The sequence below is a fragment of the Melospiza melodia genome, chromosome 7, assembly GCF_035770615.1.
Source record: "Melospiza melodia melodia isolate bMelMel2 chromosome 7, bMelMel2.pri, whole genome shotgun sequence".
Lineage (NCBI taxonomy): Eukaryota > Metazoa > Chordata > Aves > Passeriformes > Passerellidae > Melospiza > Melospiza melodia.
In genome coordinates, this window is record NC_086200.1 from 30,477,195 (window position 1) to 30,501,270 (window position 24,076).

At 64.7% G+C, this 24,076-nt stretch overlaps 4 protein-coding genes across 12 annotated transcripts; 3 read left to right on the forward strand and 1 right to left on the reverse strand.

Annotated features, from left to right (window-relative positions):
- The first annotated feature begins 1,136 nt into the window (after positions 1-1,136).
- LOC134420778 (perilipin-3-like) lies at positions 1,137-4,289 on the forward strand. 5 transcript variants are annotated; one of them, XM_063161123.1, is made up of 8 exons: positions 1,137-1,374; positions 1,598-1,680; positions 1,763-1,949; positions 2,363-2,493; positions 2,548-2,715; positions 2,802-3,244; positions 3,431-3,457; positions 3,564-4,289. In XM_063161123.1, the coding sequence occupies exons 1-8, from the start codon at positions 1,152-1,154 to the stop codon at positions 4,177-4,179; spliced, it is 1,878 nt and encodes a 625-aa protein (XP_063017193.1). In that variant the 5' UTR covers positions 1,137-1,151; the 3' UTR covers positions 4,180-4,289. The 5 variants fall into 5 exon arrangements, with proteins under 5 accessions (XP_063017193.1, XP_063017191.1, XP_063017194.1 ...); XM_063161121.1 differs by having other exon boundaries at positions 2,363-2,715; XM_063161124.1 differs by lacking the exon at positions 2,548-2,715 and having other exon boundaries at positions 2,363-2,547.
- A 134-nt stretch (positions 4,290-4,423) lies between these two features.
- Positions 4,424-8,145, forward strand: LOC134420782 (perilipin-3-like). 2 transcript variants are annotated; one of them, XM_063161133.1, is made up of 9 exons: positions 4,424-4,663; positions 5,513-5,570; positions 5,780-5,975; positions 6,233-6,315; positions 6,399-6,539; positions 6,681-6,954; positions 7,070-7,260; positions 7,347-7,469; positions 7,543-8,145. In XM_063161133.1, exons 2-9 carry the CDS (start codon positions 5,520-5,522, stop codon positions 7,885-7,887), a joined length of 1,404 nt encoding a protein of 467 aa, XP_063017203.1. In that variant the 5' UTR covers positions 4,424-4,663; positions 5,513-5,519; the 3' UTR covers positions 7,888-8,145. The 2 variants fall into 2 exon arrangements, with proteins under 2 accessions (XP_063017203.1, XP_063017202.1); XM_063161132.1 differs by lacking the exon at positions 4,424-4,663 and adding an exon at positions 5,082-5,141.
- Positions 8,146-8,874: 729 nt separating this feature from the next.
- On the reverse strand, positions 8,875-17,775 carry HDGFL2 (HDGF like 2). Of its 4 annotated transcripts, none has more exons than XM_063161128.1 (16): positions 17,647-17,775; positions 16,003-16,079; positions 15,791-15,929; positions 13,976-14,155; positions 13,498-13,614; positions 13,285-13,356; positions 12,919-13,060; positions 12,660-12,735; positions 12,295-12,580; positions 11,583-11,677; positions 11,132-11,202; positions 10,745-10,815; positions 10,503-10,604; positions 10,190-10,403; positions 9,449-9,572; positions 8,875-9,286 (listed from the first exon to the last, which is right to left on the reverse strand). In XM_063161128.1, exons 1-16 carry the CDS (start codon positions 17,716-17,718, stop codon positions 9,202-9,204), a joined length of 1,923 nt encoding a protein of 640 aa, XP_063017198.1. In that variant the 5' UTR covers positions 17,719-17,775; the 3' UTR covers positions 8,875-9,201. The 4 variants fall into 4 exon arrangements, with proteins under 4 accessions (XP_063017198.1, XP_063017197.1, XP_063017200.1 ...); XM_063161127.1 differs by having other exon boundaries at positions 8,875-9,289; XM_063161130.1 differs by lacking the exons at positions 15,791-15,929; positions 16,003-16,079 and having other exon boundaries at positions 17,647-17,761.
- Positions 17,776-19,655: 1,880 nt separating this feature from the next.
- On the forward strand, positions 19,656-24,074 carry UBXN6 (UBX domain protein 6). The gene is made up of 11 exons (XM_063161134.1): positions 19,656-19,850; positions 20,080-20,240; positions 20,459-20,520; positions 20,646-20,768; positions 20,995-21,092; positions 21,401-21,476; positions 21,561-21,645; positions 21,857-22,076; positions 22,179-22,309; positions 22,900-23,045; positions 23,559-24,074. Exons 1-11 carry the CDS (start codon positions 19,768-19,770, stop codon positions 23,685-23,687), a joined length of 1,314 nt encoding a protein of 437 aa, XP_063017204.1. The 5' UTR covers positions 19,656-19,767; the 3' UTR covers positions 23,688-24,074.
- The last annotated feature ends 2 nt before the right edge of the window (positions 24,075-24,076 follow it).

Consider the following 24,076-nt stretch of genomic DNA (forward strand, 5'->3'; position numbering starts at 1 on the left):
CCAAGCCACGCCCCCGGGTCACGCCCACCAATCCTCATTGGCTGAGAGCCGGCCCCGCCCCTTCTCTGATTGGCTCCCGCCGCTCCCCGCGGGTCCGGGCTGGGCGGGGCCCGGGGTCGCGATCTCGGCCGGGGGTCGCGACAGAACCCCACCCCCACCCCGTGAGTACCGGGCCCGGGGCTTGGCGGGAGCGGGAGGGCGGGAAACGGGGCCGGGGGCGTCCCGGGAGGCTCCGGAAAGGCTCCGGGGGGGGCTCCGGGTGGTCCCGGGGGGAGTCCGGAGGTCCCCGGGGGCCTCCGGGGGGTGCGGGGGTGGTCGGGGGTCCCAAAGTCCCCGGAACACCCCAGGGACACCCCGAGAAACTCCGGGGAACAGCGCAGGGTCCCAGGGGAGCTGTCCCCCGCCGTGACCTACCCAAAGCCCCCCGAATCGCCCCCCGAATCCCCCCAGAACTCGTCCCCGGAGAGCGCAGGGCCGGGCCGGGGGAGACCCCAAAGGGCAGAGGGGCTGCCGGGGGTCCCGGGGGGCTGTCGGGGGTCCGGGGGGGCTGCCGGGGTCTGGATGGGCTGCCGGGGGTCCCAGGGAGGCTGCCGAGGGTCCTGGGGGGCTGCCGGGGCTCGGTTCCCTGCCGGGGCTGCCCCGGCCGAGGCGGCGCTGACGGGCGGCACGTCCCCATCCCCAGCGCGGGATTGCGACAGACCCGTCCCGTCTGACCTCGCTGAATCACCCAAAAACCCCTCCCCGGCGCAAAGACAGGGTGGGGATCCCAAGAGGAGCTGAGGGGAGCCGGTCCCCCCAGTTTCCTGCCAGGGGAGGAGGGCAACCCCATCCCAAAACCCCTCTCAGACCCCTCAAAACAGCCCCAAGAGCCCCCCAGAACCCGCCGGCCGCTCCCACTGCGGTGATGAGCTGGTGGCTCTCAGGGAGCAGGGGCTGGGGGGTGCTGGGGGTGTCATCCACGGGGGGGGGGGTCCCCACCAGTCTCACCCACCCACGGCCCCCCAAATCTCCCCCCAAAATCTCCCTCTCCTTGCTCCAGCCGCCGCTGCCATGTCGGCCGAGAGCGCCGCGGTGCCGGCCGAGCCCGGGCCGGACGCACAGGTACGGGGGCACGGAGGGTTCGGGGGGCTGCAGGTGGCTCTGGGGACCCCATGTCATTGTCCCGCACCCCCCCTCAGAGCGTGGTGAGCCGCGTGGGCAGCCTGCCCCTGGTGAGCTGTGCCTGCGGGGCCGTGGCCGCGGCGTACGGGCGCGCCAAGGAGCGGCACCCGAGCGTGGGCTCCGTCTGCAGCGCGGCCGAGAGCGGCCTGAGGACCCTGAGAGCGGCGGCCGCCAGCGGGGCCCGGCCCCTCCTCACCCGGCTGGAGCCCCAGAGTGAGTGCGGGGCCGGGGGAACCCCAAAACTGGCCGAGGAACCAGAGAGGGAGGACCTGGTTTCTCATCTCCATTTTGTATCAGCAGTGAATAAACACAGGGCTGTGCAAGCCGGAGGGTTGGAGGGGAAGCACCCCACAGGTTTTGGGGTACCCCAAACCCTGGCCTGGCACAGCTCCTGCGAGCAGCAGGATGCTGAACTCACCTCTTTGCACATCCCCAGTTTCCACCGCCAACAAGTTGGCCTGCAGAGGGCTGGACAAGCTGGAGGAGACGCTGCCCGTGCTGCAGCAGCCCCCCGAGAGGGTAATGCCACCCAGGGGGCACGGGCAGGGCTCCGGGGTGGCTGAGCAGCGGGCACAAGCTGTCATTGAGCCGTCCCCTGCAGGTGGTGGCCGGGACCAGGGCGCTGGTGTCGGGCACAGTGAGCGGGGTGGCAGCGAGGACGCGCTCGGCGCTCGGGGCCGTGGTTGGCACCCGCGTGGGGCGGCTGCTGGCCTCGGGCGTGGGCACCGTGCTGGGCAAGTCAGAGCAGCTGCTGGATCGGTACCTCCCCGGGATGGACCGGGAGCTGGGTGAGTGCCCACCGTGCCCAAACCTCCCAGTGCCAAGCCCTCCTGGGGCCCTCACCCTGGCATTGGCCGTGCATGGTGGTGGTCCCACAGTGGTGCCAGTGAGGCCACCGTGACCCCAGGCAGGGGCCAGGCCCTGTCTGAAGGACACGGGATGGCACTGGGTGAACTCTCACCTGGAAACCCAAGAGCAAATATAGTCCCGTGTGCCCGCCTGGGTATTTATAGCTTGCCACTGGGTGACATTAGCAGAGCTGGCCCCATGTCACAGCTGAGGTGACCGCAGAGGCCACCTGGCGCTCAGGGTGGCATCTCCACATGACCTGGTGGCCAAGCATCCTGTGGGTGCTCACACTGGGCTCCAGTGCCCAGCACAGGATGGCCCAGCCACGCTGCTCTCACCCCTGCTCCCACAGTGGCAGCGGCAGCAGGCACGGAGGCGACCACGGGCACGGAGGTGACCACGGGCATGGAGGTGACCACGGGCATGGAGGTAACCATGGGCACAATGGTTACCAGGGGCATGGAGGTGGCCACAGGGACAGAGGTGACCAGGGGCACGGAGGTGACCACGGGCACGGAGGTGACCACGGGCACGGAGGTGGCCCCGCAGGAGCGGCAGAGGCGCTGGCAGAGCTACTTTGTCCGCGTGGGCTCCCTGTCGGCCAGGCTGCCCCACCGGGCCCTGCGGCGCTCGCTGGGCGACCTGCAGCGGGCACGGCTCCGTGCCCAGCGGCTCCTGGGCCAGCTGCACCACGTCATCCGGCTGGTAAGGGTGGGGCAGGGACCGTGCCAGCCCCGTGCCGGCCCCGGGCACCCCCAGGCGTGCTCCCACCTGGCTGAACCTCCCCCCAGATCGAGGAGGGGCAGCAGGGCACGGACGGGCCCTGGCACAGCGCCCGGGAGCACCTGCACCAGCTGTGGCTGGAGTGGAGCCAGCAGGACGCGGTGCCCATGGAGGACGGCGAGGTACGGGCTGGAGGGACCGGGGGGGACAGATGGCACCATCTGGAGAGGGTGGGGACAGCGGCCATTGAGTCCCTGGAGGTGGGGACACGTGGCGAGGGGACACCTGGGGTGGGGACACCTGGAGCAGGGGTGGAGCAGCAGCCATGGAGTCCAGCTGTGGCTCCATCCAGCAGTGGGTCCATCCAGCTGTGGCTCCATCCAGCTATGGATCCATCCAGCCATGGAGTCCAGCTGTGGCTCCATCCAGCTGTGGGTCCATCCAGCTGTGGGTCCATCCAGCTGTGGGTCCATCCAGCTATGGATCCATCCAGCCATGGAGTCCAGCTGTGGCTCCATCCAGCTGTGGGTCCATCCAGCCATGGAGTCCAGTTGTGAGTCCTTTCAGCTGTGGATCCATCCAGCTGTGGGTCCATCCAGCTATGGGTCCATCCAGCTGTGGGTCCATCCAGCAGTGGCTCCATCCAGCTGTGGCTCCATCCAGCTACGGAGTCCAGCTGTGGATCCATCCAGCTGCAGCTCCATCCAGCTGTGGCTCCATCCAGGCAGGACTGGGGTCCATCCAGCTGTGGCTCCATCCAGCTGTGGCTCCATCCAGGCAGGACTGGGGTCCATCCAGCTGTGGCTCCATCCAGCTGCGGCTCCATCCAGGCAGGGCTGGGGCCCATCACCCCCAGCCCCGCTGCCCTCTGCCCACCCCGCAGGTGGAGGCTCGGACTCTGGCCATGCTCCAGGGGCTCCTGCAGCAGCTCCACGCCGCCTGCTCCCACCTGGCGGCGGGCGCGCGGGCGTTCCCCAGCAGCGTGCAGGAGACGGCGGCACACGTCCGGCACGGCGTGGAGGGCGTGCAGGCCTCCCTGGGCAGCGCCCGCTCCTTGCGGGAGCTGTCGGGGCCGGTGCTGGCGCGGAGCAGGGAGGCGGTGACGCGGGCCCAGCTCGGCCTCGAGGGGCTGCTGGAGCACGTGGGGCAGCACACGCCCCTGCCCTGGCTCCTGGGGCCCTTCGCCCCCGCGCTGGTGGAGTGCCCGGAGGACGCCCCGGTGGACATGTCCAAGTGGGAGGGCTGCGTCACCGCGGGGGGCACGCGCCGGGTGCCCGCTGCCCCCCAGCTCCGCGGCCGCCACTGAGGTGTCGCCGAGCGGGGGCACCCGCCCGGGGGCATGAGCCCCAATGCCGTCAGGAACGAGGGGTGAGGGAGCTGGTGACCCGGCGTGGGACCCCATTGCCCCTCCTGTGGGGATGGTGGCGCGTGGAGGACGCAGCGTGAGCCCGTCTGGGATCCAGCGCTGCCCTAAGCCCCGGGAATACTGGAATTTTGTGTCTTAACAGCTTCAAACCGGTTTAAAGAGGAAGAAAACAACTTTTTTGGCCTTAAAATGATTCAGAGCCTGCAGTGCTGTGGCAGAGCCACCGTGCCGGGCTCACGGGGGGCTCTGAACGGGCGGCAGAGCCGGGGGCAACCCCGAGGGGGCTCAATAAGGGGGTGCCAGGGTGGGACAGTGGGACGGGGTTCCCTGGGGTACTGGGACGGAGGGTGCCACAAGGTGCCAGGACACCTGGACTGGACTGTGCCCCGCGGCCGTGTGGCACTGAACTTTGTCCCACTTGTCACCGTGGAGGGGCTGGGCCTGCCCGGGGTATCCCCGACGTCACAAGCGCAGCAGGGTCACAGCACCCGCGGGGCGACACCGGGAGCTCCGGGACCGTCCATCGTCCCACCGGGGCCAGCCTGACCAACTCCACCGGGCCAGGTGTGCGGGAGCACCGGGAGCCCCGGGCTTGGGAGGGTCGGGGCGGGTCTGTGCCGGGGGATCGGTGCCACGGAGGGGCGGGGGTTCTGTGGTTCCGGGCTCGGGGTGTCACTGCAGAGCGGTCCCGGGGGGCTCAGTGCAGCCCAGTCTCGGGGATCCGGTACCGGGGGGGGGTCAGTGCAGCACCGACCGAGGAATGGGGGGTCCCGGGGGGCTCAGTGCAGCCCAGTCCCGGCGGATCGGTGCCGGGGACTCGGTGCAGGCCGTTCCCGGGCGTTCGCTGCCCTCCCGTTCCCGGGGGTCGCTGCCCTCCCGTTCCCCGCCGGTCGCTGCTCCCGGTCCGCCCCGGGCCGGCCCCGCTGGGCGGCCCCGGTCACATGCGCTCGGGGCGGGCTCCGGGCTATAAAGGGCGGCGGGGAGGAGCGGGCCGAGCCCGGAGCCGAACCGAGCGGAGCAGGACCGACCCCAGCCGCCAGCGGTGAGCACGATCCGGGGCCGGCCCGCGATCCTGGTTCCGATCGCGATCCCGGTGCCGGTTCCGATCCCGATTCCGGTTTCGATCGCGATCTCGGTCCTGTTCCCGATCGCGATCCCCGTCCTGTTCCCGATGGCAATCCCGCTCCCGGTCCCGGTCCCGGTCTCAATCCCGGTCCCGATCGCGATCCCGGTCCCGATCCCGCCTGTGATCCCGATCGTGGTCCCGGTCCCGGTGCCCCTGACCCCCCTGTTCCGGGATTTCCCAACCGCGTGGGAGCTGCCCCGTTCCGGGGGCGGTAACGGGGGGCAGGAGGGGCAGGAGGGGGCGCTGGGGGGGCCTGGCCCCGCTCACGGTCCCGTCTGTGCCCCCAGACCCACCATGGCCACCAGCGAGCCCACGCCGGCGCAGCCCAAGGCAGAGGAGCAGCAGGTCAGTGCGGGCAGGGCGGGGGATTTGGGCACAACCCACGGGGTCCCTGTTTGGAGCCGGGGATCGGGGTCCTCCCACCCTCCGATGGGCTTGGAGAGCCACGGGAGCGCCCCCAAACCGCCCCCGGGCTGTTGGGAACACGCACCACACCCTGTGAGGTTTGGGGGTCCCTCAGCCCCACGCTCACACTGAACCCTTGCGGCCCCCAGAGCATCGGGACGCGCGTGGCCAACCTGCCCCTGGTGAGCTCAGCTTACGACATGGTGTCCTCCGCCTACACCTGCACCAAGGAGAGCCACCCCTACGTGCGCTCCGTCTGCGATGTGGCTGAGAAGGGCGTGAGGACGCTGACGGCGGCAGCGGTGAGCGGGGCCCAGCCCCTCCTCACCCGGCTGGAGCCCCAGAGTGAGTGCAGCGAGAGGGGCAGCGCCCCATGGGGATGGGGGACCCCAAAAGTGGCTCTCACTGAGCTCTCGTGAGGAACCAGGAGAGGCGGGACCTGGTTTTGTGTCTCTGGTTTGTGTGGCTGAGGGGTAAAGAGCTGGAGAAGCTGGAAGATGTGGGGGCAGCACACCCTGAGTTTTGGGGTGATGGAAAATTGGGCCTGGCAGAGCTCCTGCAGGGCAGCAGGGTGCTAAACCCACCTCCTCTTCCAATTCCAGTTTCTTCTGCCAATGAATTTGCCTGCAAGGGGCTGGACAAGCTGGAGGAGAAGCTGCCCATCCTGCAGCAGCCCCCCCAGAAGGTACCAGGGTGGGCTGGGCTGGGCTGGGGAGCACACCTGGGCCCCCCCCCCAGTGCTTAACAGAGCTTTGTGTGTCTGCCCAGATCGTCTCAGACACCAAACTGCTGGTGACCTCCACGGTGACGGGGGCCAGGGATGTGCTGACCAGCACCGTGGCCGGGGCCAGGGATGCAGTGTCCAGCAGAATGGCCGGGGCTAAAGATGCAGTGTCCAGCACGGTGTCTGGGGCCAGGGATGCAGTGGCCGGAGCCAGGGATGCAGTGTCCAGCACCGTGGCCGGGGCCAGGGATGCAGTGTCCAGCACGGTGTCTGGAGCCAGGGATGCAGTGGCCGGAGCCAGGGATGCAGTGTCCAGCACCGTGGCCGGGGCCAGGGATGCAGTGTCCAGCACGGTGTCTGGGGCCAGGGATGCAGTGTCCAGCACCGTGACCGGGGCCAAGGACGCGGTGGCCAGCCGAGTGACCGGTGTGATGGACATGACCAAAGGGGCAGTGCAGGGTGGCGTGGAGATGACCAGGTCAGCGGTCAGCAGCGGTGTCAGCACCGTGGGCCAGATGGTGGCCAGCGGGGTGGACTCCGTGCTGGGCAAGTCGGAGGAGCTGGTGGACCATTACCTGCCCATGACAGATGGGGAGCTGGGTGAGCAGCTGATCCCAACCCTACAGAAGGGTGGGCAGAGCCTGGGCAGAGCAGGGGAGGCTCTGAGGGGTGCTGATGGTGCTGCTGCACCCCCTGAGCAGCTCCCGTCCCACAGCCCAGCTGGCCACGGCCGTGGAGGGCTTCGAGCCGGAGCAGCAGCGGCAGCAGCAGAGCTACTTCGTGCGCCTGGGCTCCCTGTCCAGCAAGGTGCGGCAGCGAGCGCTCCAGCACTCCCTGAGCAAACTGCAGAGCTCCCGCCAGAGCTGCCAGGACCTGCTGGCCCAGCTCCAGCGCACCCTCGACCTGGTAAGACCCGGCCCCGCGCCCCCTGTGCCACCCCGGGGTGTGCCCCCGTGGTGCCCCCACCCAGCCGGGCTGTGCCCCTCTGCCAGGTGGAGACCCTGAAGCAAGGCGTGGACCAGAAGCTGCAGGGAGGGCAGGAGAAGCTGCAGCAGCTGTGGCTGGAGTGGAGCAAGAAGCAGCCGGATGGTGGCAAGGACCAGGTGCCACCGGAGGTAGGAGCGGGGCAGGGGGTGCCCGGGGTGACCAAGGCGTCCCCAGGGCCTCACCCGCCGTGTCCCCCCGCAGGCGGTGGAGTCGGGCACGGTGAGCATGCTGCAGGGCCTGAGCCAGCAGCTGCAGAGCTCCTGCCAGCCGCTGGTGAGCAGCCTGCAGGGCCTCCCCGCCGCCGTGCAGGACAAGGCGGGGCAGGTGCGGCACAACGTGGAGGGGCTGCGGGCGGCGCTGGGCTCGCTCCGCTCCCTGCAGGACGCGACGGGCCCCGTGCTGGCCCGGGCCCGCGACCACGCCGCCCAAGCCCGGCTGCTGATGGACGAGCTGGTGGAACAAGTGGCCTTCAACACGCCCCTGACGTGGCTGGTGGGACCCTTCGCCCCCTCGGGCAAGCGCCCGGTGGAGCCGGAGGCGGAGTAGCGACGCTGGGCTGCTTCCCTCCCCAGAAAGCCTCGTTGGGAGTCTTTGCTACACACCCCTCACCTTGTGCCTGTCTCTGTGGGGACCCTCCTGCCTGCCCCAGCTCTGTCACTTGTCCCCTTGCTGGGGACCTGCAGTTGTGTGCCTTGGCTGCCCCAAGTGCCTCTTGGGGGTCCCCCGTGTCCTCGGTGCCTTTCGACTCTCACCCTTGTAGGGTCACAACAGCACAAGAAGCAATAAACTCTGGTTAGTTTTGCACTCGACTGAGGTTTCTTTGGGGGTGTGGGAGGGAGGAATTGGGCTCTGGAGGAACAACCCCCTCCCCAAGAGCTGGGGACCCCCATGTCCTGAGCCCCCACTCCCCAGCCTGTCCCTGCCCCTGGGAGGAGAGGAGCTGGCGGCGGGATCAGGAGCGGGGTCCTGGAGGGAACCTCCCACTTCCAGCAGTTGGGCAAGAGGCGCTGGGCATGGTTTGGGCTTTATTTAGGTCTTGTTTACGGAGCGAGTGTGAAATCGGCCCTGGAAAAAGCCAAAGCCCAGTGTCCCCAGGGCAGAGTTACTGCAGCCTGCAGGGGAGGGGGGTCGGGGCATCCTCGCCCGGGGCTCGGGCACAAAGAGCAGGCGGGGCCGGGAGCTCTTTATTGGACTCTGACAAAAGCTCGGGAGCCTTGCAACACAGCAAAACCACTGAGCTGCTGCCCAGCAGGGGCAGGATGGTGCCAGGCTCACACCCTTTTTACCCTTATTTTACCCCAAGGAGTTGGTGCCCAGCCCTGCTGCCACTCCTGGGGCAGAGGGATCCAATTCCAGCAGCTGCCTCTGGATGGAGAGAGGATTGTGATGGTGGGGAAAGGGGCTTGGAGCAGCTCCTGAGTGCCTGACCCTGGTCAGAGGGAATTCGGGGACCCATGGGGTGTTCTCCAGCCCTGGGCAGGGGGTTGAGGTTCTCCCCTCGTCCCAGCCTCAAGAAAGTCACACTGGGGTTCCTTGTGCTTTTCATTAGAAAACCCTTTATATTCATTTCATGTCGGTTGAAATCACAAGAAATTAGGTAGGAGGGAAAAAAAAAAAAAAAAAAAAAAACGAAAAATTAAAAACAGGGGAAGGGGGAGGGGACAAATACAGACACCAGCACAGCCCCCCCGCGGGTGCTGCCTCCGCAGGGACGGGACACGGGACACGGGACACGGGACACGACCAAGGACATCGGCTACGGTGGGACAGAGGGAAGTGACTCAGGCAGGAGATGAGGCAGAGGCTGCTCTCCCTTCACAGCCTCTCCTCCTCCTCCTCCTCCACGTGGGAGCTGCTTCCTCAGCTCTCCTCCTCCTCCTCCTCATCCGCAGCCTCCGACTCCCCACGAGCTCGCTCCGGCCCGGCCTTGGGATAGTCCTGGACACTGCTGGGGGAGAGCAGGGGCAGGGAGAGCTCAGCCCCCCGCCCCTCTGCCTCCCCTGGCCCCTCTCCCACATCCCAGCTCCTTGCCAAGCTGGGAGAACCCTTTCACAACCCACAGGATGTCCCCAAACGATCCCTGCAGCCCCCAGCCCCCCACACTCACTTGTTGTGGGGCTCCTCTGTGGGTGCCTCCAGCTCCACAGCTCCTGGCCCTTGGCTCTTGTCCTTCTCCTCTGTGCCCTCTGACTTTTGGGACAGGGATTCACCATTCACAGGACCTGACAGGTCTGAAGGGAAGAGAGAGAGCCTCAGGCTCTTGGACCCCCTCGTGGACTGAGGATCCATGACCACAGACATGGGTGGACCCCAGTACTGGCCTGACCCCCACAGCTGCAGGAAGGGCCCCAAAACCTCCATCCCCCAGCCCAGAGACACCATCAGGGTGGATTTTCCCTGTCAGTTCCTCTGGGAAGGCTCTTGCAGCATCACCAGGACGGCCCCAGGCAGAGACCTGGCTCCGAGGGTGGAAGATCCCAGTCACCACTCCCTGTGCAACAGCCTGAGCCAGTGCCCAAGGACATCTCCACATTCCTCCATGCCTGGACCAGAGCTCAGGCTGGCAGGGAGGAGCTGTCCTGAGCCAAAAAAGCAGCAGGGGAGGCCCCCAGAGCCCGGGTGTGGGGTTTGAGGTTTGCCCTCTGCTCTCACTGCATTCCCCATCCAACCCTTTCCCTCTCCTGGCACTGCAGCAAAGCAGGGCCTGGAGGTGCTGATCCCTCCAGCACGAGGCCAAGAGCCACCTCCCCATGTGCTGTGTCCCCAGCAGGACAGGGCGTGCCCCGAGGAGGGGGCTGTGACCTGCCCAGACAGGGCAGGGATGTTCAGGGATGCCCAGGAACGTTACCAGCATTTGTCTCCTCTTCCCCCTTCTCATTCCGTGTCTCTGCTCCCGACAGCTTCTCCTGGCCCTTCTCTGCCTCCCCCTTGTCCTTCTCAGGCCCAGCTTTGTTGGCTTTCTGCATGGATTCCATCTTTGGTCCCAGCACACGCGACTTCAACCGGGTGTAGACTTCGGCCGCCTTTTCCATCACGTCCTTGTTGGCTTTGTAGCGCCGGATCTGCCCCGGGAGGAGGAGGAGGAGGAGGAGGGACCCCCTTAGAGCTGGGCCAGGCAGGCTCCCTGCTCGCCCCAGGGAGGCCTCAGCCCTCTGCTCTACCTTCTTGAGTGTAGCCACCACATCCGTGTGCTTCTGGAGGATGTGGGAAGTGACCTGCAGCGTGCCCAGCTCCTCGAGCGCGTTCAGACACCGCTTGATGTCCTGCAGGGGTGGCAGCGGGGTCAGGAGCTGCCCTGGGGGCACCTGGGGCCTCCCAGCACCCCCAGAGGGAGGAGGAGGAGCATTCCTGGGCACCACAGCAGGGCAAGCATGAGCAGGAATGTCCCAGGCCAGGCACTCACCGGGTTATCCACCTTCAGCGCAAACTTGATCTCGCTGTGAAGTTTCTGCAGTTTCTCCTCCACTGTGGGCTCTGGAGCAGACAGAGAGACACAGCTCGAGATGTCAGGGCACCAGCAGAGCCCAGGGTCTGCTCTGGGGCCTGGAATCACTCCCAGGCAGGGCTTTGTGTCCTCCTGCACTTTCAAAGCTGAGCCCAGCCCCAGGAATGTCTCTAGAGAGGATGTGCCAAGACAGGGAGGGGATGCAGGGAAGTGATCAAAGCAGTGCTGGGAAAAACCCTGGCACGACCTCACTGATCCCTCCCTGTCCCAGGGATGGGGGAACCAACCCTGAAGCCCTCTCCTCTCTCTCCTCCCCTCTGTGATGGGAAGCAGTGGGTTTCTCACCCTTTTTCTTCTCCACCCTCCTTTCAGGGATCGGGTCAGATTTCTTCCGGCCTCGTTCCACTTTGAGAGGTCTGTGTGAAGGGAAGGAAAAAGGGAAGATGGCTGTGGTGATCCCTCTGCCCAGCACTGGGCTAACAAGGGGGATGGCACTGGCTGGAGCATCCAAGACCCCTCCACCCTGGTCACAGCTCCCCTGTGCCCCAGCTTCCCAGGAATGCAGACAGGAAAAGCCCCACGAGAAAGAAAACACCACGAGTGTCATCCTGGTAACCCCCAACAGCTCCTGCAGCCCCTTCAGCTCAGGAGGAGGGGAGGAACAGGCCCAGCCCCTCTGCAGGTGCTGCAGCCCCAGGAGCCCCATGCCCACCCCGGGGTGCCAGGGCTGGAGCTGTGCAGGACCAGCCCCATTGCCAGGAGGAAAGGGGAGGGAGCGAGGTGTGGAAATGCTGACTTGTTCCGTGGCTTCTCCTCTGCTCGGCCCCTCTTCTCCTTCTGGCTTGGTTTCCTTGACAACTCCGAGGGCTGTTTCTTCGCCGGCTTCTTTACCTTGGAGGAGAGAACAATGCAGGGAGAGCAGCAGAGCCCTCCCTGCTGCAGCACAGACAGAGCCACAGCCACGCCACAACGGCACCTGTGGCCACCCCATTGCCATGGCACAGCATCATCCCATGGCACAGCATCACCCCATGGCACACAGTCACCCTACATGCTCCCAAAAGCTCCAGGGAGACAGTGCAGCAAACCCCCTGACTGTGGGGGAAGAGCATCTTGGAGATCACAGAATGGTTTGGGCTGGGAGGGAACACAAAGCTCACCCCGCCCCACCCGTGTCATGGGCAGGGACACAGGGACACCTTCCACTGTCCCAGGGTGCTCCAAACCCTGTCCAACCTGGTCTTGGACACTTCCAGGGATGGAGCAGCCACAGCTGCTCTGGGCACCCTGTGCCAGATGTGAGACCCACAGCTGGATGAGGCATCCTGGGCCAGGGGAAGAGCTCCCACTCCACGGATGGATACAACCCTTCCCAACACCACGTGGGCAGCTGCAGGCTAACCCAGGACCACTCCTGCAGGTCCCTGCCCCTCCTGCAGGTCCCTGATGGCCTGACAGGGAGGTGACAGGCTGTCCATCCACCCCAGGCCCCACAGCTCTGCACTCACCTCCTTCTCCTGCTCCAGCTCAGAGTCCGAGGAGGACGGAGCCTTGGCCCGGCCCCTCCGGCCCTTTTTGGCCGCTTCATCCTCGGCGCTGCTGTCCGAGTCCGAGTGCACCTCCTCGCCCTTCTCTGCCTTCTCCTTCCTCTTCTCCTTCTCCTCCTTCTCCTGCTCCCGGAGCCGCCGGATCTCCTCCTCCTGCTCCCTCTTCCTCTTCTCCTCCAGCTCCCGCCGCCGCTCCTCGTCGCGCCTCTTCCACTCGCTGATGCGATCCACGTCGCTGTCGCTGTCACTGCCAGGACAGGGCAGGCTGGGACCCCTGCGTGACCCCCGGCCCAGCCCAAGGGTGGCACTGTCCCTGCTGAGCTCACCTGTCACTGCTGGAGCTGCTGGGGACACGCTCTGGCTTCGGTTTCCTGCCCCGGGGCTTGGGAGGGGGTTTCTCAGCTGCAAGACAACAGGGACATGTTCAGCAGGAGCCCTGCAGGTCTATCTGTTAAAGCAGCCCCGAGCTCCAGAAGCAGAGGGGCTCTAGGATGTGCCCAGGATTTGGGATGGAACCCCAGAGCCTTGGGAATGCCACAGTCCCGTGCTGAGGTGGTGGCAGGAGCAGGAGCAGCCCCAGGGTACCTGGCTTGCGGCCCCGTGGTGCCTTTTTCACCGACACATCCGAGTCCGAGTCCGAGTCCGACTTGGTCATGTCCATGGTGGCATTGCCCATCTCCAGATCCGAGTCCACTTTGGAGTCAGAGTCAGAGCCAGACTCCACTTTCTGCAGGCAGAGAGCAGGGCTGGGATGGAGGGTGGCTGTGGGGTGGCACTGCCCCAGCCCCAGCAACACCCCCAAACCCAGCACCCAGAGCCCCCACAGGTCACCAAGTGCTCAGTGAGGTCCCTCCAGGTGCTCCAGCCCAGGACACAGCCCCGTCACTCCCCCCTCCCCACAGTGCAGACCCTGGCTCCTCTCCAGCCTTCCTCAGATTTGGGGTCCTTTACCTTCTTCTTCCTCCCCGCTGCTGGCATCCTGCGTGGAGCCCTGGCCACTGGCTTCTTTTCAGGAGTGAAATCCTGGAGGAAAACAGGAATATGAGGAAATGTGGAACAGTGTCACCATGGAATCAAGCCAGTCAGGTTCCCTCCAGCCTCTGCCCCACTCCCACAGGGATGTTCTCCCCACAACCCTCTCTGTGTATCCCAAAATCCTCTCACCTGGTCACTGTTTTTTTCCGACTCAGAAGATGTTTCTGAGTTCTCCTCTTCTGTGACAGAGGGGCTGCCCTGATCCAAGTCACTGGAGGATTTCCGAGGCCGTTTTGTCACAGGCATCTGGCAAAGGAGAGGTGACAAGATGAGAGAAGCCCATTCCTTCTCCATCCTCCCTGGAAAGCAAATGCTTCCTGGGAAGGGCTTTCTCCAACTCTTCCCAACGGGCCCTGCAAGAGCTGCACTCAGACCTGCAGCCCTGGATCCTCCTCCAAGCTGCAAACCCAGCCAGGATAGGCATCCCACAGGCACCATGAGACAGCTGTGAGACCCCCAAACCACGCTGAGCCCCATTTCCCACTGGAGAATCCAGAGGCACATGGTTTCTCCATCACTTCTGCTGAGGCGGCTTCAAGGAAAGCTCCGTGATGGAGCCACAGTGTCCCCTGGCTGGGCCACCCTCCTGTCCCCAGCCCACACTCACTTTCATGGCCAGGGATTTCCTCTTGAGCCCGCTGTGGTCGCTGCCTCGGTCCGAGTCCTCGTCGCTGTCCACCTTGTCCGTGGGCCCCGCGGCCATGGCAGAGTCGTCGTCGTCGTCCCCGGGGTCGCTGCCCGCCATGGGGTCGTTGTCGGGGACATCGCTGTCCGAGGAGCTCGCGGGCTAAAGGCAGCAGAGGACAGCGGGGTTAGGGGGGCTCTGGGGCATTTGGGGGGCCAGGAGAGGACAGAGAGGGGGGCGCCAAGGGTGGGGAGTGGAGGAGGGCAGAGCTGGGTGTGCGGAGCAGCGCAGGGCAGCCTCCCCTCCCAGCACGGATCCCTGCGGGGCAGCCCCGGGTAACGGCACCGACCCTGCCTGGGGAGCGCTGCCCCCTTCCCACAGCCCCACAGAGAGCACCAGTGACACACTGCTGGCATGCTGCTGCCTCACTGCCCCCCGTCCTCACGCCCTGCCAAAACCCCTGGAGCAGCCTGGAGCTGGGAGCAGAGCCCAGCCCTCCTCTGCCCTGACGGCGCCAGACAAGCCGGGGTGCCCGGGTTCAGCCTCTCCTTCCACCTCCACTCGGATCAGGCCTCTTCCTGTGCTCTTCACACACTTTCCCCATGGGAAAGGTCCACACAAGGAGTCCAGGTGCTCTTCCCACAGGGATCTCCTGTGTCCTGCTCCCTGAAGGTCTTCTTGTGTCTCTAGGTTCCTCGCACAGGACATCACACCCCAACTTCATCTTCTGGGCTGCTCCTCTGTGTGTGGCAGCACTGACATTCCCAGAGCTGAGTTCTTCCAGCTGCTGGGAAGCCTCTCCTCACCCTCGGCTGTTCCTGGCACCTCGCTTCACTCAGGTCTCAAAGCCAAGGAAACTTCAGTGTCTTCTCCTGCTCCTTTTGCCCACAGGATGCAGTGGGTGTTGGTGAACCCTCAGCCTTGCTGGGTCCCTCATGGGTCCCTGATGGGAGTTCCCAGCAGATTCCTGGCCATGGCAGGTGGTGCCTCCCTCGCCATCACCAATCTCCAGGTTTTCAAGCACCTCCACAGCTTCACCTTACCCTACATCCAGTTTTGGGTGGAACATTTCCCAATCCCTGCCCCTCAAACCAGACCCTCACTCCTACCCGGCCATGGCACGGCCCGGGGGGCTCATTCCCTGCACCTGCTGACCTCCAGGGACCACCTGGACCTTGCTGCTCACCCTACAAACCTTCCTCTGCCTCTTCAGCCCCATGGCCTACAAAGCTGACGCCTCCTGTGATGATCTTTACAGAATAAACTGGATCCCAATTATGGTCATGAGATGCTCCTACAAGAAGTTGACAAAGAGCTGTTCCCAGGCCCAGCTCGCTCCAAATCCTGCTGGAGGGCTCAGGAACCTCAGGAATGGATGGAGAAGGGGACTTCCCAACAGTCCACAAGCAGATCCAGGAGCCAGGGACAAGCAAGCCTCAGGTTCTTGCTCTGACAATAAAATCTCCGTGATTTTGGGCAAGCGGCACAAAGCACAACCCCAGTTCCACCGTGACAACGGGGCAGAAGCGCCTTCCTCCAGAGCAAGTGGGAACCAACTTCCAGTGCTCCTGGAAGCCTGAGGGAAACCCCTCCATGGAGGAAGATGAGGAGAGCAGACTCCCTGAGGAAGGGAGAGGGCAGGCAAGCAGAGGGCAGCTAATTCCACCCCAAGGAAGCCAAGCTGGAAGCTGGAAGCTGGAAGCAATCGGCACAGCAGCGAGGAGAAGCAGAGACAGGAGGAGCGACTCGGGGGGACTGAGGGGCCGCAGCCCCAGGCCCTGCCCAGCCCACACTCACCGCAGGGGCACTGTAACTGGCGTGGGGGTTGTTCTGGATTTCCCACAAGCCCTCGTTGAAGCCTTTTCTCTTGTTTGGTTTGCCGTATTTGTCTTTGTATTTTTCGTAAGGGAACAGATCTTTAGGGCCCAAGAAGGCGCTGGAGAGAGACAAAGCAGAGGTGAGGCCGGAGCGGAGGCAGAGCCCGGCGGGGGGAGCGAGGCAGCGCTTACGTCTCGTGGGTGCCGAAGAAGAAGATGGGGTACTTGTTCGGGGGGGGTTTCACGGCGCCGTCCGCGATGTCATCGATCTGAAAGGAAACCCAAAGCACCAGGAGGTCAGAGACAGCCGTGACGCGTCCTCAGCCCCGGCAAGCGGCGTCGGGTCCGGCACCCGCTTGGAGCCAAGCGCGGCAGGAAAGCACCCGGACGGGGCCCTGGCTACGGGTCCGAGTCCCTGCGGGATTTCTACCAGAGAAACGGGAAGGATCCGGCACCGAGGTCTCGTGGGCAACGCGGGCCTTGTGCTACTCCCCCGGGGTCGGTGGCCGGGCCCGGCAGCGCGGGCGGGGGCGATGGACGAGCGGCCGCAGGGTCCGTCCTGGCTGCAGGCCCCGCTGCCGGCCGGACACCCCCGTCTTCTGTGCTCCGGGCGTCTGGGCCGTGGGCAGGGAGAGCCTCGGGGTGAGCAGGGGGTGCTGGGGAGGTCTTCGGGGCGGGGGTACCCTTCCCCAGAAAGCAAGCGAGCTAAAGCAGAGGGGCTGTCCTGGCGGGAGCGGCAGTCCCGGTCTCTCGGCGAGGTGCAGCCAAGCGGTGTCAGCTCCGGCCCCCTGAGCTCCCCGAGCCCGCACGGTTCCACCTGCCAGTCTCTTCCCATCCGAGGGCAGTGCGGGAACCTGCCGTGCCCTCGCTGCTCCCCACAGAGCCCCCAAGCACCCCCCAGCTGAGCACATCCCAAAGCAGCTCCTGCTGTCGCGGAGCACCGCGGAACGACGCTGTCACCCGGCCGGTGGCACCAGCTGTCCCCCTCCCCAAAGGCTGCAGCATCCCAAATAACCCCCCCAAAGCGCAGCAGCACCCGCTAATCCCGCACCGTGAGCGCTCACAGCAGCCTCCCGTCCATGTCACGCCCACAGTGTCCCCTCGCTGTCCCCAACAAGGGACAGAAGCCCAGGCCCCCCAGGGCAGTGCTGAGCTCCCACCCCGACATGAGTTCCCATAGGGGATCTCTGAGCCAGTGCTGGACCCCAGTCCCAGCACAGCCGCTCATGTGGGGTCCCCATTCCGGTACAGGACACCCCATTCCAGTACTGGGCCCCCATGCCAGTGGAGGGGCTGGAATGGGAGCTCCCATCCCAGAATGGGACACCCCGCACCGGTACCGGGCCCCATCCCAGTACAGGACATCGCAATCCGGTACAGGTGCTGGGGGGTGACCCCACATCCCGGTCTGTGTGCTGGGACGGGTCCCTCAGGCCACCACCGGCTCCGTGACAGACACCGAACTGGGTCCCCCGTCCCGAACGGGACACCCATCTGCACCCGGTACAGAGCCTCCTATCCCGGTACAGGTACCGTTACAGCATGTCCACCCCGGTACCAGCTCCCCGTCCCGGTACGGGTCCCGTTATGGCATCTCCATCCCGGTACGTGTTCCCACACCGGTACCGTGTCCCCATCCCGGTGCGGGATCCCCATCCCGGTACAGGTACCGTTATGGCATCTCCATCCCGGCAGGGGCCTCCGCTCCGGGGACAAGGCTCGGTACGCGTCCCCATCCCGTCTCGGGTCCCCCCTCCCGATCCCGCCCCCATCCCGGTCCGGGACCCCCGCCCCCCTCCCGCTCCGTCCCCCCGCGGCGCGGCCCCGCGGTCTCACCCGGGCCGGCCAGTGCGGGTAGCCCTTCATCTTGGCGAAGACGAGGTCCCCGGGTTTGAAGCTGTGTGGCATGGCGGCACCGGGGGGCGCAGCGGGCGCGGGGGGCACCGGGCGCGGGCAGGCCCAGCCCAGGCCGCGGCAGCACCGGGCAGGCGGCGGGGGCGGCCCGCACCGCACGGCACGCAGGATGTCCCGCCCCCGGTCGCGACCGCGCCGCCCATTGGCTCCACCGCACGTCGCTCAGTCTATCCGACCAATAGGAGCGAGGCGGTGGCTCGGCGGGATAACGGGATTGGGCCGCGCCGCCGGAGGCGCCGAAGCGGGGGGCGCTGGGGGGCGGGGGGGGGACGGGGATGGGGACAAGGCCTGAGGGGGGACAGGGATGGGGACAAGGATTGGAATTGGGACCTATGGGGGGGCTGGGGACTATGGGAGGGTGACAGCGCTGTGGGGGACAAGGGTGTGGGGACAGGGTCAGGGCTATGGGTGGGACAAACGCTGATCCTGCCCCATCCATTGCCCCCAGCTCAGCCCCCAGCCTGGGGATGTGGCTCCTGGCCCTGGGGCCATCCTGGGACTCCAAACTCATTCTGGACAGCTGAGGGTGGTGGGTGGCCATGTCTCTGGCCCAGGACAGGGCCACCAGGAGAGTCACTGGGGCCACATGGGGGGAATCTGACCCAGCGGGTTCCAAAGTCGGGCTGAGCCTGGCTAAGCTGGAGCAAACACTGTGCAGCTGGCCTGGGAGCTGCACTGGGGCTTAACCCGCTTTTAACCCAAACCGGCTTCTCTGCAAGGTCATGGAAAGGAAAACAGTCCCTGCCCACACTGGGCTGCAAAACCCAAACCACAGCCCTGATTCTGGGGAGAAACTCCTTATTCCCAGGGGCTTGGGGGGAGGTGTGTGAGGAGGGAAAATCGTGAAGGTGCTGCGGGGGTGTTGGGAGTGCTCCCTGTCACACTGTGAGTGAGGCCTCGCTCCTGCCAGGCTGTGCCACGTCCCTGCTGTGCCACATCCCATCCATGCTGCATCCTGACCACGCCACATCCAGTCTGTGCCATATTCTGGCCTTGCCGTGTCCCAGCTGTGCCGTGTCCCAGGCTGTGCCGTGTCCCAGCTGTGCCATATTTCGGGCTGTGCCACATCCTGGCCGTGCTGTATCCCAGCTCTGCCACATCCCAGCAGCGTCAGGGCTCTCTCTGTACATTCCCCTCAGCCTGTCCTGTGCCATGGAGGTGTCACTGGAGGGCAGGTCCGTGTCTCAGTCTGTGACTCCCACTGGCGATGCCGGTGCGTATCCAGCCTTCATCCAGGTGTTCCTGGCTCTCGGTGCCACCGGGTGTGTGTCCAGCCTTCATCCAGCTGCTCCCGGCTCTCGGTGCCACCGGAGGGGCAGTGCCAGGTGCCGACAGCCCCGTTCGGAGTGGGGTCCGCCCGATGCCGAGAGTCGCAGCCCCTTCCTCGGCTGCGAGTGTCCCGTGTGTCCCAGAGGAGGGGGAGCAGGAGCTGTGCCGTGGAAATGAACCCGTAAAACACGCGGGGATGTTCACTGTGTGCATCCTCAGGTTTGGAGCCCTCGGTCGATCTCCCAGGGATGGGAGACACGAGGCTCCTTGTCCGTGAGCTTTACCCGGCTGTGTCCCAGCTCCGGAGCTGCCCGTTCGCCCTGCTTTGCTCACACCGGGGCTGCTCCCGGGCTACGGCGAGCTGAGGCTGTTCCGTGGGGCCGCGGGTGCAGGTTTGGGGGGGAGGTCTGGGGCGCTCTGGGCTCCGTGAGGCTCCGTGGGTGCCGCCGGGGCTCCAGGGATGCAACCGGGGCTCTGTGGAGGTCCGTGGGTCCCGCTCCGGAGTCCGTGGGTCCCGTTCTGCGGTCCGTAGGTCCCTCTCCGGGGTCCGTGGGTCCCGCGGGTCCCTCTCCGGGTGATGCCGGTGCCGGTGTCCCTCGCCCCCCCGCCGCCCGAGCGGGGCCGGTCCCGCCCCGTTCCGGTGACGGCGCGGGCGGGCCGGAAGCGCGGGGGGGGCGCGGCGGCCCCGCTCCCATCCCGGTACTGCTCCCGTCCCGGTGCTGTTCCTGTCCCGGTGCTCCTCCCGTTCCGGCCCGGTCCCATCCCGGCACCGCCATGCGCAAGTTCTTCCAGGAGATCAAGGCCGACCTGAAGTTCAAGACAGCGGGGCCCGGGCAGAAGCTCTCGGAGCCGTCCCGGTACGGGCTGGGGGGACCCTCCGGTTACGCCACCGCCGGTAACGCCATCCCCGGGCACCCTCCGCGGCCGGTACCGCCCGCCCTGGGGCCGGTACCTGCCCGGGGCGCGAGGGGCACGCGGGGAGGGAGCGGTGACAGCGCCGGGCCCGAGCGCCGCTTCCCCCGTGCCCGCGGTGCCGCCGGCGGGCGGGCGCGCACGGGCGGACCCGAGCCGTGTCCTCCGTGCCAGGGCCCCCCGGGAGAAGCCGAAAGCCGAGGTGGCCCCGAAGCCCCGGCAGGCCCCGACGGATGAGGCGCAGAGGGCGGCGGCCGCGGCGCTGGCCCGGCTGGAGGTGAAGCCCAAGGCAGGAAAGGCTCCGTCCGCGTCGCAGGAGGCCATCAGGAACCAGGGTAGGAGCGGCCGCGGGAATCGCGGCTGGAAAAGCGCCCGGGGACGGCTCCCCGTCCTGCCTGTTTTGGGGCAGCTGTCCTGGAAATGGGGTCATGCGCAGCCCTGGGCTGGGACGCCACACCTGGGCAGGTGTTTGCTTCTCAGGGCAGCGCTGAGCTGTCCAAAAGGCTCTGGAATGTGTTGAGCCTCCACTCCAACCGAAGTTTGTGTGTTGTAGTGAGGAAAGAGCTGATGGCCGAGGCAGCTGCCAGCGAGAAGGGGCTCTCCATGGAGGAAAAGGTGAGGGAGATGCTGCCATTCCCTGCTAAGCCCCCCTTGGGGCTGCTCTCCTTATCCTGAGAGGATTTATAAACATAATCCCCACCAAAACCTCCCCATGCTCAGTTTGGTTTGATCTCCTTCAGGAGCAGGAGGAGGAAGGGGCTGCTGCTCCCTCTGTCTCAGGGGTTTATTTCATCTGCCCCTTGACTGGTACTGTTGTGAGGAAAGACCAGAAGGAGAAGCAGCTCCGAGAAGCCATCCAGGCAGTGAGTGCTTCCCTTCAAACTCCTTCCCTTCCCTCTTCAAACTCCTTTTTGTGCTGTGGGTCCCCTTCAGCAGTGACCTTGCCAACTCTCCACCTCCTTCGTGTAAAATCTCCCCCAGGACAATTTCACTTCACCTGTTCAATCATCTCTAGCCCAGCGAACGGGGAACAATTGAGCTGGGCTGGGGTCAGCTCCTCCCTGAGCAGCTTCTCTCCCTCTCCCCCAGTATTTCTCCGTGGACCCGGTGGCTGCTTCCATCATGGAGATCCACACCTTCAACAAGGACCGGGAGAAGGTCCGGCTGTGCGTGGAGACCATGGCCAAGTGAGTGTCACCGAGGGCACGGGCAGCTCATCCCTTCCCTGCTGGGTTTGCTTGCTCTGCTTCTAGCAAACTCATTTTTTCGGAAGAAAATGGAACTCCTGAACCACCCAATTTGACAGTTGACCTGGAGGAGTTGGTCCCACTAATCCAAGAGGCTTGGGAGCTGCTGGTTGTTCAGTTTGGCCCCAAAACATTTATGTATTTTATTTTCCTGGGTTTCTCAGCTTTTTTCCTCTGTGAGGTCTCTCTTTTCTCTCGACCTTGGAGGGTCCTGCTTTGATCCAGGCAGTGCATTCCTCTTCCTGCAGGTACCTGGATAACATCTATCTCCATCCAGAGGAGGAGAAATACCGGAAAATCAAACTGCAGAACAAGGTGTTTCAGGTGAGCTCAGGCTCCACAGCTGTTCAGCTTTGGAAAGCCCTTGCTTGGAGCAAACTCCACCTAAATTCTGTCCTTTTCTTCCAGGAGAGGATAAGCTGCTTGGAAGGGACACACAAATTTTTCCAGGCTGTCGGGTTTGAGACAAAAACACTGCCTGTTCCAGGACAAGGCAAGAACTCGTTAATGTGGAGTCAGGGGGAGTTTGGGGGATGCTGGGGGCAGCTCTGCTTGCTGACAGCTCCAAAGAGGTCATTCCTCCGAGGCTGGAACAAAAACACCCTCTGAGCCTGCACATTCCTTGTCCCAGTGTGACATTTCCTCGTCCCCATGTCACTGCCCTAAAGACCAAGAGCCTCACGCCCCATCCTTGCGTTTTTCAGAGACCACGGAGGAGTTCTACGTGCTGAAGGAGGAGGTGCTGGGCAGGCTGGAAGACCTGAGGGAGCACAAGGAGCAGCTGCTGAGCTCGGAGCCCGTGCGGGCGCAGCTGCACCGGCAGCTGGCCGTGTTCCACCCCTCGCCCGCGGCCGCGCGCTTCGAGCTGCCCCACGACTTCTTCAGCCTCACTGCAGAGGAGCTGCGCCGCGAGCAGCGGCTCCGGTGAGGGCTCGGGGCACAGCAGCAGGGCCGGGGCACAGCAGCAGGGCCAGGGCACAGCAGCTGGTGGCTCTCCTCGGGCGCTACAAGGGTCTGTGCCCGCAGGACAGAGGCGGTGGAGAAGGCGTCGATGCTGAGGACCAGAGCCATGCGCGAGAAGGACGAGCAGAGGGAGATGAGGAAGTACAACTACACGCTGCTGAGGGTGCGCTTCCCCGATGGATACATCCTCCAGGGTAAGGGGGACTCCTCAACCCTTCCTTCGGGCACCTCCAAAAGCTGCTGAGGCTCCTTGGAGTGTAAGGAGGAGGTGCTGAGTGCAGCTGGTGGGATAAACCGCCCCAAAACCACAGCAGGGTAATGTTTCCCCATGAACTCTTCCCACCTCCAAACCCTCTCCCTGCTCAGGGTTGGGATTTTAAGCCAGGATTGGACAGAGAGGGAAGAATCTCAAGGCATCATTAATTAAAGTCTGCTCTTCCCAAGCTGGACTCATTAGATCAGAGTGTGACAGCAGCCAGCGTGAGGCTGCCTGTGTGATGTCAGACTGTACAACAGCAGAAATCCTCTTCAAATTTTCCTACAGAACTCTGGAAATCATTTCAGGCTACCCCAGCTCTTTGTTACAGGCTGGCAGGGGCTCCCAACAATTGAGTATTTTTCTTTGGGGATTCTGCTTTTATAGTTTTCAGTTAAATCAGGCTGGCTGTGTGGCAGGGAAGTCGTTGATCAAGTCAGCATCAGTGGGTGAAGCCCCACGGAACCGACCACAAAAGGTTAGATTTTGGTAAATGCCAGACTCTCTCACCTTGTTTTCTCATGGCAGGGACTTTTTATGCCCGAGAATCAGTGTCTGTGCTCTACAACTTTGTGAGAGAAGCACTCAGAGATGACTGGCTGCCCTTTGAGCTCCTGGGACCTGGAGGTCTCAAACTGACTGATGAGAACTTGGCCTTCAATGAATGTGGGTTGGTGAGTGAAAAAAATTATTGTTGGTACCTTCCAGAGCATCTTGAGGCTGTCAGAGACTTCTGCTGCTCAGAGCTGGGGGGGAAGTTTGTGTTCTTTTAGAGCCCCAAGTTGTGCTCTGCCCCCTCATTTTAAGCACAAAGGAGTTAACCTGGGGGCTTGGAGGTGTGGAGGGAAGTGCAGGGTCCTCCTCCTGGAGCACAGAGCTGTCAGGGGCTGGGAAAGAGGGAAGGCAGCGATGGTGAGGGAGGGTATGAACAGAAAGCCCAAATTAGCATCCCCTAAAAGGAGCTGCTGGCAGAATCCAGCCTTGTCCTTCTCAGTCTGAGCAGTCCCAGCTTTGTGAACGCTCACAGGCTGTTCCACACTTGGGAGCAGAGCAATGTGGGAGTGCCCAGGGATGCACAAGCTGGGGCAGCGGGAGGTGTCCCTGCCCCAGGCAGGGGTGGCACTGGGTGGCTCTCGGGACTCCTGGCACCCTCCCCTGGCTGTGCTCAGTGCTGCTGTCGTGCCCAGGTGCCCTCGGCCCTGCTGAGCCTGGCCTGGGACGCCGCGGTCATGGCGGACGTGGAGGCGGCGGCGGCGGAGGAGCAGCGCAGCCCCCTCAGGCCCGAGCTGCTGGCCAGGGCCCAGCCCCTGTCCTGAAATAAAGGGCAGAGCCTCCAGTGCTGCTGGCTTTGGACTCGTCCCTCCTTTTGCCGAGACTGCTGGAGGTGGCTTTGGTCGGCTCTGCGCAGGGGCCGGGCCCTGCTGTCCCCTCCCAGCTCCAGACTCACAGGTGGCCCCGCCAGCGGCTCCTCCCTGGGGCTGCCAACACCCAACTGGAGCAGGGACTGCCCGAGGTGTTCCCGAGGCAGTGGTGGAGCAGGGATGAGGGGCTGGTAAGGCTGGATGACCAGCCTGAGCCTGGGGAAGGGGCTGGGCGTAGAGCTCAGCTTCCCGTTCTGCTTCTGCGTGCACTGTAACTCCTACTGGGGAGAAGCTACTTGGATAAAGTTACACTTAGTCTGATTAAATGGAATTATTTAAAGACT